At 44.4% G+C, this 12,608-nt stretch overlaps 1 protein-coding gene across 4 annotated transcripts in view; it reads left to right on the forward strand.

Moving 5' to 3' along the window:
* The window catches only part of LOC119466233 (uncharacterized), a 68,441-nt gene that overhangs the window by 8,407 nt on the left and 47,426 nt on the right, over nucleotides 1-12,608 (forward strand). Inside the window, exons 5-6 of one of the 4 annotated variants that reach the window (XM_037726716.2) lie at nucleotides 524-574; nucleotides 3,605-3,762. The exons of the other annotated variants lie outside the window; for them this stretch is intronic. Coding sequence (XP_037582644.1) covers nucleotides 524-574; nucleotides 3,605-3,640 — 87 coding nt within the window. The 3' untranslated portion in view covers nucleotides 3,641-3,762. Of the gene's footprint in view, nucleotides 1-523; nucleotides 575-3,604; nucleotides 3,763-12,608 lie in introns of those variants that run through there. 4 annotated transcript variants of the gene reach the window in all.

The raw sequence follows: 12,608 nt of genomic DNA on the forward strand, positions 1-12,608 counted from the left end.
GAAACACAGGCCGCCTGAAACGTACGACATGCCGTTGAAGAGCTAACAAAACAGAGATCATGCGTTGTAGTGAAATGCGGAATAGAAGTGCTATTGCTTTTCCACATTCTCTCTATAAAATTTCCTTGGAAGAAATAGAGAAGCCGCAGTGATCCTGTAAGGAGGAACCAGAAAAAGATGACAAAACAAAAACATTTGTTTGCAACATGAAAGACTTCAACAGGGCGGGAGAAGCATGTTAACGATCGAAAGCGTCCGTCAAAGAAACAGCAGTTTAGAAGAATTCCAGACGACGCTGCTTTTTGTTAAAAAAATGCGATAGAAGCTTGGAATGTCACTTCTCCAATAAGCAATAAAACGACACACAGAGAGAAAGAGAGAAATGTCAGCCATTAAGATTTGAGAGTTCCAACTGTGTGAGAAGCAGATTCGGGTTCGTTCGAGCACAAGAGAATGCGTTGACACTGAATGTTTCAACGCAAGAACTGTAGTTTCACTACATTTTATTTCATTCTAAACGCAGGAATCCAGTGGAATGACTCCAGATGAAAAGAAGATGTTCGACGATGCTTCAGTGAGTTATCAGCCTGGATTATCACGTCAGCGCTTTCAAAGCTCATTCATAACATTTAGTGTGTTTCATTAATTATGCTAACGAAGATGAGAAATTTACATTTACTGGAAGTTTTCCGTGTATTTCGTTCTTCTCAGTAGCCCGCTTCCAGTCCCAGAGACACGCACCCGGAAACAGATGGCGTGACTGTCGAAAACCGAGCAGACAGTTAGTAAAGCACACCAAATATTTAGCAGTGACGAAAGTGATATCAAGCTGCAACGAAAGTAAATGAAAGAAACAGCGTCAGAAATTCAGATAGATGTTCATTTTGAGACCAAAAAGAGAAGAAAAATAATGAGGAAACAGGCGCCAATGACACTTTTGCCGTAAATGTGAGCATAATAAGGCTTCGTTAAACACTGTTACAAGAAAAGCAGGACCTACACCACAGCAAAAAAAAAAAAAAATGGCATGTTAATAGTCTTCGTCAGCACTTCATAGCAGAATATGCAGCAAAAATAATCTACAATGTGAGACTAACATTACCTCCGCGTTTTATTTACAAACTGTTTTGAAGAGAGACTCCCTTCATGCATAAAGATATATGCCCGATGACGTCGTTTTATTGTGATAGCAATTATATGGACACTCCAAGCGCATTTTTGCCGTCGTCGTCGTCGTCGCCGTGAGGCTCGGTATAAAGTCCAACGCCGATAAAATTCTCGCCGCTCGCCGTACGTTGTGTGCGGGAGTGAAAGCGTGCGAGGGTGAGCCGGCAACCGCAGCTTAATCTCGCGCACGCGTGAAAGGAAGGCGGCCGGAAACAGGCGCGGTATTAGTTTGCGGGCGAGGTACGGGGAGGAGGCGACGGAGACGGTGGGGTGGTGCGTTCTGCTCTTGCCGCTGCTGCTCACGGAGCTGCCGCGTGGGTGCCTTTCTTGAAAGCTATCTGCGATGTGGCTGAAGTGTGCGCCCACGCGGGCCTCATCTTCAAAGCGATCTGCGATGGGTACAAAGTGCATGCGCCGAGTGCCGGTAGCTTCTTATGCGCTGTGCTTTCGACGTTTAGTTCGCATTGACGCGAGAGCCAGCACGAAGGTCAATTTGCTCGCTGCCGCTGGCAGCGCTTTCTCACTCCAACGTTTTGACGAGTTTCCGCGGTCATCGAGCGATACGTGTTCATGCTTACCTTTGCGCGCGTGACACCGTGCTTGTTAGTTTAGTTAGTAAGAGAATATTTACAACTTTATACGACCGATAAACCTACTATCCTTACTTCGTATAGCTGTCTACTAATTTGCTATCGCAATCGATGCTTCACCTTTCGGACGAAACTGCGACTTTAAAACACCCTTGAGAAACTGCTGGAGGGACTACTTATACTGTGTTTAAGTGTCTTGGAAGAAGTATTTAACAAAGACAGCAGACTAGTGCTTTTTTTCGAGACTCACATCCCAATTTCCTGCGGAGTTGTTTCTTTTTAGCAGTTCTACAAAGAACTTCCGTTGCCTGTAAGCGAACCACACGTCTAATACGCTGTCCTCATAGGAATCACCACTTTGAAAATCCGTCCGCGAATTACACTTTTATATTTTAAATATATTACTTACAATGGCTGTTATTGAGAGACACACGTTTCTCTTCAGGTGCTGACTTACCAAAACCGTTCACGTCATTTTTCCTAAAGTTGATCTCGGTACCATATAAAGCTCTGCCAGTGCAGCGGGCTAAATTCTGCGCTGTTCATAAAACACATCTATAGCTCCCCAGAACAGCAACATAAGTAATTTATAGTAAAGGCCGTGATTAACCCACATATTTTGAACTTTCCGTACTCATCCGGCATCATATTCGACTCATATTAAGCAAAACTGCCTCACTTAGATCACCGAGGACACCGGGGACATGTAACGCGAATCTCGCATAACGAATGAAGATAGTGAAGATAAAAACAAAAAACGTCGGTTCAGTAACTACTTGCAGTCAATATTTACGCAAGAAACTGTAAAGTTACGTAACTTTCCGGTTCCCCCCCCCCCCTCACTCACACATACAAACTTACACCGAATGTGAACTCGGTGTCATGTACAGTTCTTTTAAGACTCTCAGAAACATTGCAGATAACAGCCGTTTGACACTCTTCAACGCTTGAATAAGCTGTTTTCTACAAAGGCTGTAACGAACCTGCGCAGACAGCACGCTTATCGTACACCACACACAACATACTTTCTACCTCAACCCACTCTAAACGTCCCTGGCATAGTTCACTAAGGAGGCGGGAGAAACCAGTTACACACGTCGTATGACTAATGAAAATTGGAAAAAAACCGAGAACTGAGTAATTATTTCCAAATGACATGACTAATCTACACGCTTGTAAATTCCGTTACGCCTCAGAAATAGCATGACCGTAAATTCCTCTGAATACTAAATTGCTGTCGATTTTGGTCCTCCCAGGGCAGGAGGGAAACTTCGTAAGCGTTTCATATATCGTAGGCCATAAACGAGGATCTAGAAATTTTGCATTACACGATTAAAAACCCACACAATTTATAATATAAGAGCGTATATCCCCCAATATTTGCCACAATTACTCAAAACATAAATTTCGTGGGTAATCTAATTACCTTGTTTGAATTATGTTCTCAGTATACCTTGAAAACAGTCATACAACGTTTTTGAGCACTTTTAGTCACACTAGCTAATAGCTTCGCTTGTAAAACTTCTAAGTGCGTCATATTAAACCGATTTAGCAGAAAGTATCTTCAATTCGCGTAGAAATTGCAGTGAAAGCGGAGCTTAGAGGAAGTAGGAGATTTCTTTTATGTTGTATGGAAAATGTTGCTAGATCCGGGGGGGGGGGGGGGGGAGGCATTGAAAGTAGGCTGGTGATGAAATTAGCAGCAAGTCGGTGGTAATCTTAAGCAATGTTATTTGGCAGTTTAGTAAGGAATTCCTGCATTGGAAAGGCACTGCTCCATTCCATGTGCATGCCATCACGCTACGGCTTACTCTTCGGACTTTTGCATCTCTTCTTTTGTTTTCCAGGCTTGCATCCAAAAGGTGGCTGAAGGCGTAGTTTAGTCTGACCAGAAACTGAGCAGAACTGCAGAAGTACAGCAGACCGTAATAGACCGGAGCGCTTCGACGCGCCTTTGCCACATGTCGAACAAAATAAAATTCGAAGAAAAAAACTATGAGCTGAAGCGCTCACTTCTTCCGCTCAATCCTTTGTTCACGCAAAACACACTTTGAAACATGTTCAACTGACACCCAAAACACCACCGACGTTCGCAGATGGAAGATTCCAGTGATTAGCCGTGGCAGAACGCGGAATGCCCCTGATGCCAACGTTACAAGGCGACTTGTTTTCAAGTCCCCTGGTCGTAACGAATGTCCCAGTGTGGTAAAAAGCCGGCCTTGTCGTAACGTTGACATCAGCGACGTTGCTTATTATGCTGTATACAGTACTACAGTACACAGTACTAACACTACGGTACTACAGTACTACAGTACTAATGTACAGTACTAGAAAACATGAAACTGGCCCAAGTTCTTACCAATTGAGGACTGCGGAAATGAGCGTTTTAGTGTTGAGGTTGTCGATCTATATAACAGCTCGAAAGGACACAAACGTTTGTTTCCCAGGCAGCACGCCAAGGCTGGCCCAAACGTGGGCATATCACTGCAAACACCGGCACATACATTGGCCCGCTACCGACCGCGTAAACCAACTCTACAATGAACTAATGCCGGCTTGCCATCAGTGCTCCTAGCGTGGATCGCGACTGGCAGCGCCAGTATGGGCGAGTAGCTGGCACGGCAGTGCTTAGCCATTTTAGTGGCCCACCTTGTCCACTGGCTGCGCCAGTATTAGCCAATACACAACTCCGCCGTTTTCAGCCAACTTAACGCCACGCCTTACCGACTGACGTGGCAGTATTGGCAGATTGAAAAAATATATTCGCGATGCGATTTTTTGCATGATTCAAGATTGTAGAAATGCGAGCTGAAATTTCGCATGGTAGCGGCGATCCCCCATGCAATGATCTACTAAACGTTTCCCAAACAACGATACTTAGTTTCTTTATTACAGCGGAGCTGTTGAAACGCTAGGTTCTGGCTGTTTGTGTGCGTAGGCCAAAAAGATGGTGGCCAGCCCAGAGCTCTCGGCCAGCCGATCCCGGTGATAAAAACGGTGATAAAAGCGTATCACCGGGTATGCCCCAGCTGCGTTTCATCAGAAGTGTTATAACGTATTGTGATAAAAAATATCGTAATAAGAAAATTAAAACCGGAGTACATACTTTTTTAGTATGGATTGCGGTTTGACGTCACGGGCTCTATAGGCAAGCCACATAACCTTATCTCAGTTCCCTTCCGCCCGTTCAATGGATAGGCCGCGGGCTGTGAGGACTGCGGAGGAACAGGGCGCCTAAGAACACCGTCGGGAGCAGAAGCGGGAATGTGCGTGCCACAGGCAACTAAAAAAAAAGAAGAAAGTTCATGACGTCTTGAGGTCCGGACAGGTCCTGTGTTCACAAATGCGAAAAATGCTAGGCTGTGCCTTATATACGTAATTGATGGCGCAAGGAACTGGTGTGTATGTCGGGTAGATTCCCACGTGTCCAACTAAGCGGCGTTATAGAGATAGCCGAAGGGGCAATGTCAAATATCCCTGGACACGTGGGGACTACAACACGCGTGATCGGATTTGACAGTGCATGTTAAGTATCTAACTATTTTTGAATTTTATGTGAAGTGTAGGGCAAAGGCGGCCCTCACATTTCAAATACAGTTTTTGGACAAGAAAAGTTGATGAAATGACTCTTTCAAGAGAAGATTATCAGGTACCTAAACGCTCGGTAATTGATTGATTGATTATTAGTTTATTATGGATTTTTTGTCTGTATATGTGCTTGTGGAATCAGTGCAAGCGAGTGTATCCTTGTATTTGTGCGGCCTAATGTCGTGCCAGTGGGATCGGCTGACCACGAGGTGATTGAGTCACATTAGGACACAGGCGTCGAGCTTGTGTCCGCCAGAAAGCGTAACGTTCTTGGCGACACCTCCTGCGTTGCTACTTTAGCGCTCTTATGAAGCATTATTTGCTAAATGCGGTTGAAGCCCCGATGGAAGAGCTTGTTCACTGGGCATTTACCCTTACAGAACACACCACGTCGGCATATTGGGCATGATACCTAGAACGCTGAGAAGGACACGGAGTCTATAGATTAAGCCCTGCCTGTTTTGCATATTCCGCATTATTCATGCTAGGCGTTCAGGTGCTTGTAGTTTTCGTTAATAATCAGCCGCTCGGAAATAAACGTACAAGAATTTTGTTGAAACCGACTCCGAACTGTACCTTTAAAGGTCACTCCGAAATTTGATTGTGGAATTACAAATATTATCCGAGAAGTAAACCGCAATTGATACTCTTTAGATACCAAGAAATTTTGAAAATATCTCACTTGTAGTGTGTCGAACAGCGCATCGATATTCACTCTTGACCGTGATGAATGCGGTGTTCACTGTTCGTCACAATGTTATCTTCGGAGAACACAAAACCCTTTTCTTTTTTGAGATAAAAATAAACAGGGGAGTTCTTGTCCCAGTTTGCTGGCGATGGCTACCCCTTTTCGCTTGATCGATAAGCTAGGCTAAAATATAAAGTAAACATAAATGCTTGCATTAGGTAATGCTTAAAAAAAGAAAGAAGGAAATGAAACGAAAAAAGAAACGTCTAATACACTAAGAGTGAAGGAACATTTTTTTATTTTTTATTTTTTTTTTTGCTACGACGCTCCCCCATTGAAGTGGTATGCGTATCCCGTTCTGGCCAAGTCTATAGAATCCTACCAGCCGTGGTAATGCCTCAAAATAAAATTCCTAATTACCATCAAGAACACGGTGACTAACAACGTTTCAGTAGTTTTGTATACTTCTATATAAGTCACTTCTGATAGCGCACGCGCTGGGAAATTGATCATTGTTCGTAAAGTGCGCTCAAAAGAGAAGAGTTGTAACACGGACAACTGAAAGTTTGTTTTCACACCACAGTATGTGACCATTAGTACGGGTTCTCATCTTTTATTCTTGACAGTTATAAAATCTGTTAACTGAGTGGGCGTTTTTTCGGGTACCTTGTACGTGAAATAGCTAGTTCACCGTTTTGATGCGAAAGTGTCAAACGGCTCATTGAGTGAAACAGCCGGCGGCGTCTGTACCAGCGAAACTTCCCATTGGGCGCGACGCCACGTCATCGGAGGATCCCTGCTGCGGAGGAGAGTGGGCGAAAGGGAACACTTGCCACCGCTGCGCTGCGTGAGGGGAGAGGGCATAGCCGCGACGCCACGTCACCCTCGCTCTCGGAAGCCTCTGTTATCCGCGCGTCCTTTAACCGCGCAAGCTCTCGCCTGCGTTTTAAATGCACCTCTGCAAGGCCAAATCAAAACAGGCTCGCTTACCCACGAGGAGTTCATAACTCGAAGGACCGCTCAGCGGTGCTCGATTGGACGTTAATGCTTTCGCATTCGCAACTCCGAAAAAGTGCTTAGGTGTGCTCGCACTTTTTTTTCGTACATAAAGTATTTTAGAGTTGAAGTGATGGCGCCAACATCGTCCATGTGCACTTTCGTTTACCTACTATCTCCTCCGAGATTTTCATCGCCCGTGGGAGCCCTTAAGATACCGCAGGCCGTGTCGTGAGCTACGCGTTTTGTGCTAGACACGCCAGGGAGCGCGCACAATACCGCCGGCGAATTAGGCGAGGTCTGAAGTGGCAAAGGGTAAAAGAGACATGTAAGGAGCGTTTATGGATTAGCGGCACACGGCAGGGCAAAACGACGTGGCTGGGAATAGCTTACCTATGGACAGGTAGTGATAGCAGAGAAAAAAAATAAGGAATTGGTTGATTTGATTAAAAGCTATATTAATGAGTTCAAGAAATTGGGCCAGGTGATATTCGTGGGAGATATGAACGTGCACATGGACGATTTAGACGGATATACTGATTACAACGGTTATCTAGTGCTGGATCTGTGTGATGAACAGAACCTCATAGTAGTTAACAGGGAGAATAAGTGCCAGGGACAGGTAACGTGGCAATGCGGAAACAGGCAGTCATGTATCGACTACGCCTGAGTCTCAGAAATGGTCTACGAACAACTAGACCAAATGGTAATAGATGAAAATGGAAAACATTGCCTGGGTAGCGATCATAGACGTTTAGCATTAAAGTTTGGGAGAGATACCAGAGCAGAACACGAACCAATAGCCTCAGAATTTTTAAAAATGAATAGCAAATAATAGAGATTGCAAAAAACACAGAGAAGAAAATTGAAGCTTTTCCTACAGCACTCTGCGAATATAAGGAACTGTTAGACATTATGCAGCCGGAAATAAGGCAGACACAGCAAAACAATTGTTGGATTGGAAAAAGGAAATCACGTAATTGGTGGAACAAGGAAATAAAGCAAGCTATATATAAGCGTAAACAGGCGTCTAGGAATAATATGGAAGCCAAAGAGTTGGAATTACACGAAGAAGAGATGCTCCTTAGATGGCACACATACCGATAAATGAAAAGGGTGGCTAGTGAACTCGTGCAAGAGAAAATTAAATGCGCAAGTGAACGTTGGGTGCATAACATTCACAAAAGAGACTAAGGCGCCCCAAAAAGATTCTGCAACCATTTAAAAGCACTCGGAGCTCAAACTAAAAACTCGCAAACGCTATAAGGGACGAAGACGGTCACATCTAGGAAGGAGACGATGCGCTGCGGTACATCAAAGACGTTATTAGGGATAACCTCGGCACGAGAAAAAGCGAGGTTCACACAACCGATCCAGCGACAGCAGAGAGGCCCGACAGATCAAAATTTAGCATAGAAAGCTTTTATTGGAAAAAGGCAGCCGAAAATGTCCCTAACAACATTGCAGCAGGACCCGATGAAATCCCAATACAGCTAATCAAAAACCTCGGCCCAAAAAGCAAGGCACTGCTGACTAATGCCATAGAGTAAGTAATGAGAGCGAAGAAAATTCCGGTTGGATGGCCCGAAAGCAAGATGAACCTCATCTACAAAGGCAAAGGAGACAAGGATAAGACGAGCTCGTACAGGTCAGTTACAGTAACGTCGGTGATATACAGGGTGTCCCAGCTATCACGCAGCACGATTAAAAAAAAAAAGATGAACGGGTTTACGCGAAGCAAACCTAGTGTGTATTGTTTCCAGTACAGTGGAGTTGCCGCCAGTATTTTTTTTCGTTACTGAGATTTAATTAGGTAATTGTAATTAATTATGTAACTCGAGAAGTACTGTCATAATTATCAAAGTGTCAATGAGAAAGTTGTAGAGCAACATGAAAAACTACCGATACAGCTTTCTGTTGCTCAATACGTGCTACATAAAAGTGTTTTTCCGAGCGTGAAAGAAGCCCGCAAATGCACGCAAGGTGCCTCGAGCGGCCAGTCGCGCGGCAATTCTGCGTGTATTCGCGGGCTTCCTTCACACTGGGAAGGTGAAAAAGGTAATGAAATGGTGAGAATTCCCCAAGGATTGAAGCTAGAATGTCCTCTGTCTCCATTGTTGTTCGCTATTTATGTTAAGGGTATAGAATGATGACTGGAAAACAGCGAATTAGGGTTTAATTTATCCTACATGCGTAATGGACAAATGGTGCAACAGAAGGTCCCTTGACTGATGTAAGCAGATGACATAGTGCTACCAGCGGACAATAAAAAAGATTTACAGATACTTGCGAATATCTGCGGCAACGCAGCGACAAATCTAGGCCTTAAGTTTAGCACAGAGAAATCAGAAATTATGATCTTTAATGAACAGTCGAGTAATTACGTGGTGTGAATTCAACAGCAAGTAATACCCATAGTCAAGCAATATAAGTACCTCGACGTATACATAAACGAAGGAAAGACTTACTCAATCAACCAAAAAGATAACCTGAAACTAAAGGGGAAGCGGAATGCAGCAATAATGAAACACAGAGCACTGTGGGGCCACAATAAGTATGAGGTGGTGCGTATAATCTGGAAAGGAGTAATGGTGCCAGCGCTAACATTCGCAAATGCCATTCTGCGCTTAAAATCAGATATCTTGTCGGGTTTGGAAGTTAACTAAAGATCAGTAGGCCGGTTGGCTTTGGGAGCCCACGGTCATACCACAAATGAGGCAGTGCAGGGTGACATCGGTTGGGCCTCTTTTGAAGTCAGAGAAGCACAGAGCAAAATTAGTTTTGAAGAAAGGCTCAGGTACATGGATGAAAATAAATGGGCGGCTAAAGTGCACAAGTATCTCTACATGAAAAGCGTGGACACAGAATGGAGGAAGAGGTCAAGGAAGTTGGCAACCAAGTACAGGATAATCGAAACTGTAAATAGATAACCCGGGGTCATCAGAAAGAAAGTGAGAGAAATAGAGACCGTGAATTGGATGCAAAGAATGGAAACGAAAAGGACAATGGAGATTTACAAGAATGAGAAGAAATTAGAAGGGAAAATCTCTACGATAACACAAAGGGCAGTACCTTGTTATTTGAGGCTCCAGCCGGTTGCCTAAGAACCAAAACATACCGGCGCAAATATTGGAACTATATGAGGCATGTGCATGCTGCAGTAAAGATCCGGAGACCACTCAGCCCATACTAATGGGGTGCGAAGGGATTCACCCAGCGAGAACCGTAGGTAACGTACAACTTCCAGAAGCGCTTAGGTTTAAAGTGTCAGGAAACATCAACCGATCAGCCGTAGAGATAAGCAAGAAACGATTAGAGTATTGGTGGAAAAAAAGCAGGGAAGAGATTGATACGACCTGATCTCTTAAAATCATAGGTAGCGGCACAAAGTAGATTCTGGAAAAAAAGAGATTAATGAGAGGTGTACAAAAATTTTAGATAATGAACATCTATAGTATACCTGATTAAATCAAGCAGGCTAGGTGACTATTTGTCACCACCACGTTTCAAAGGGGATGCCATTGAATCATCATCATCATCATCATCATCAACGGACGCCATCTACCGCGCATCACGTGGTGTGTGCAAGACGACTGTATGAATGTGACGTCTGTAATGCGACGTCTGAAATGCGACTTCTGAAATCATAATGTGCAGTGGCCTCCCGCACATTGTGGGGACCGCGTACCAATTTTGTCACTTGTGAAAATACCTAGCCCAAACCACAGCTAATGTTTAAACACTCACTCGTATCTGCCCTTCCTGTATTTATTATTATTATTATTATTATTATTATTATTATTATTATTATTATTATTATTATTATTATTATTATTATTAAATTGGTACCTCGGACGTACATTTCTGAGCCGCTAGTGGGTATTCTACCTTAACTTCCAACAGCAATTTATGCTCAACTGGAAACAAAAAAAGTGTGCATCAATCTCTTTTTCTGCCTTGTGGCACAGTTTTTTATACACTTTTCTTTTTGCCCTAATAGATATACTGCGTATCCGGTACAAAGAGTCAGCTAAGGTGATTCGGGCGGATATAATATTCCTTAACTCCACGTGATATATTGTCCACGCGGAGATACAACACGGGTTTTGAAGTCTAGATCGTCTCATAAATTAGACCAGTGCGTGGTTTGTACCGCGGAACACAAGTGGCAATACGCACACAATGCGACTCCTACGCTACTTTGCATGGCAACGTGCGGCAATACGCTAACTTCGTGGCCCTTCCCGGGATGATTCACCACGCCGTTTAGCAGGTGGTTTATAATTCCGAGCGCTGGCAGGGAAATAACGTCGGTGGTGATATCACCTCGTGTCGGTCCCGACTTCATGGCGTGGTAAATAACGTGCACCTTCATTGCTGAAAACGCGGCCGGATCTGGCGCAAGTTAACATATACCTTGACTTGGCAAACTGGATGTGGTAATTTTTCCTGCTGTTTGAAGTGATGGCGAATACGCATACATTTGAACTTCATGGCTCGAGGAAAAAACAGATGTATCGATTGTATAGGATTGTCGTACTCGTTGATTAACACAAGCAACTACCAACATCGATACTGCAGGCCGGCTGCACACAGGGCAACATGTCTTTATTTTATGTTTTTTTAATAGATTTTGTGTGTATGTATTACAGAAAATTCCACGAATGAAAAAAAAGTTACGTGCCCATAAATCCTGATTGGACAGACTGACCAAAAGAATCGAAGAGTGGCTATCATTAAAAAAGTCGCAGTTTCGTCCGAAAGGCGAAGCATCAATTGCGATAGCAAATTAGTAGAGAGCTATACAGAGTAAGGATAGTAGTTTTTATCGGCTGCATAAACTTGGATACGTTCGCTTACTAACTGAATTAGCAAGCATGCTGTCAGCGCTCATAAGCAAACATGAATATATCACGCTCGATAACCGCAGACAACCACTGTCAAAACGCTGGCGTGAGCAAGCGCAGCGCCAGCAGCGGGCGAAGGTTCGTGCGATCTATCGCTTCAACAAAATGAGCGACAAAAGCATAGCGCATACAAAGGTAGGAGCCGTGTTCAGATCGCTTTCAAGATACGGTGCGCATGACCGTCCGTCACCGTGCAAAGTACACGTACGAATTGCTCGCATCGCAAAAGCCGCACTCCCTCCTTCCCGTGCTGCCTTCCCGCCTTCCTCCTTTCGCGTGGGAGATTGACCCGCCAGTTCCCCTTGCGCCCGGTCGCAAGATACGCAGTTGGTGCCGCTGCTAAACGTCACCTCCACTCCCTCCTTCCCATCACCCCCAGCGGCCTTTCGCACGACGGAAGATGTCGCGTTTGCTCTCCGCCGTGCGTTCGCTCTCCGTGAAAGCGCGCGTCCCTCGCGCGTTTTCCCTCGCACATACAGCATACGGCGGGTGGCGGTGACTATCGATGACGGCGATGACGGAATCTCACGGCGACGACGACGACTACGACGGTGACGGCGATGGCAGAAATCCGCTTGGAATATTCATGTAATTGCTATCGCAATAAAAAGGAAAACAAACCAAAACAAACAAACACGATATGTTTCTTCCGGCCAAAGAATTCTGCTGAAT

The sequence above is a fragment of the Dermacentor silvarum genome, chromosome 10 (genome assembly GCF_013339745.2).
Source record: "Dermacentor silvarum isolate Dsil-2018 chromosome 10, BIME_Dsil_1.4, whole genome shotgun sequence".
NCBI classification, from domain to species: Eukaryota; Metazoa; Arthropoda; class Arachnida; order Ixodida; family Ixodidae; genus Dermacentor; species Dermacentor silvarum.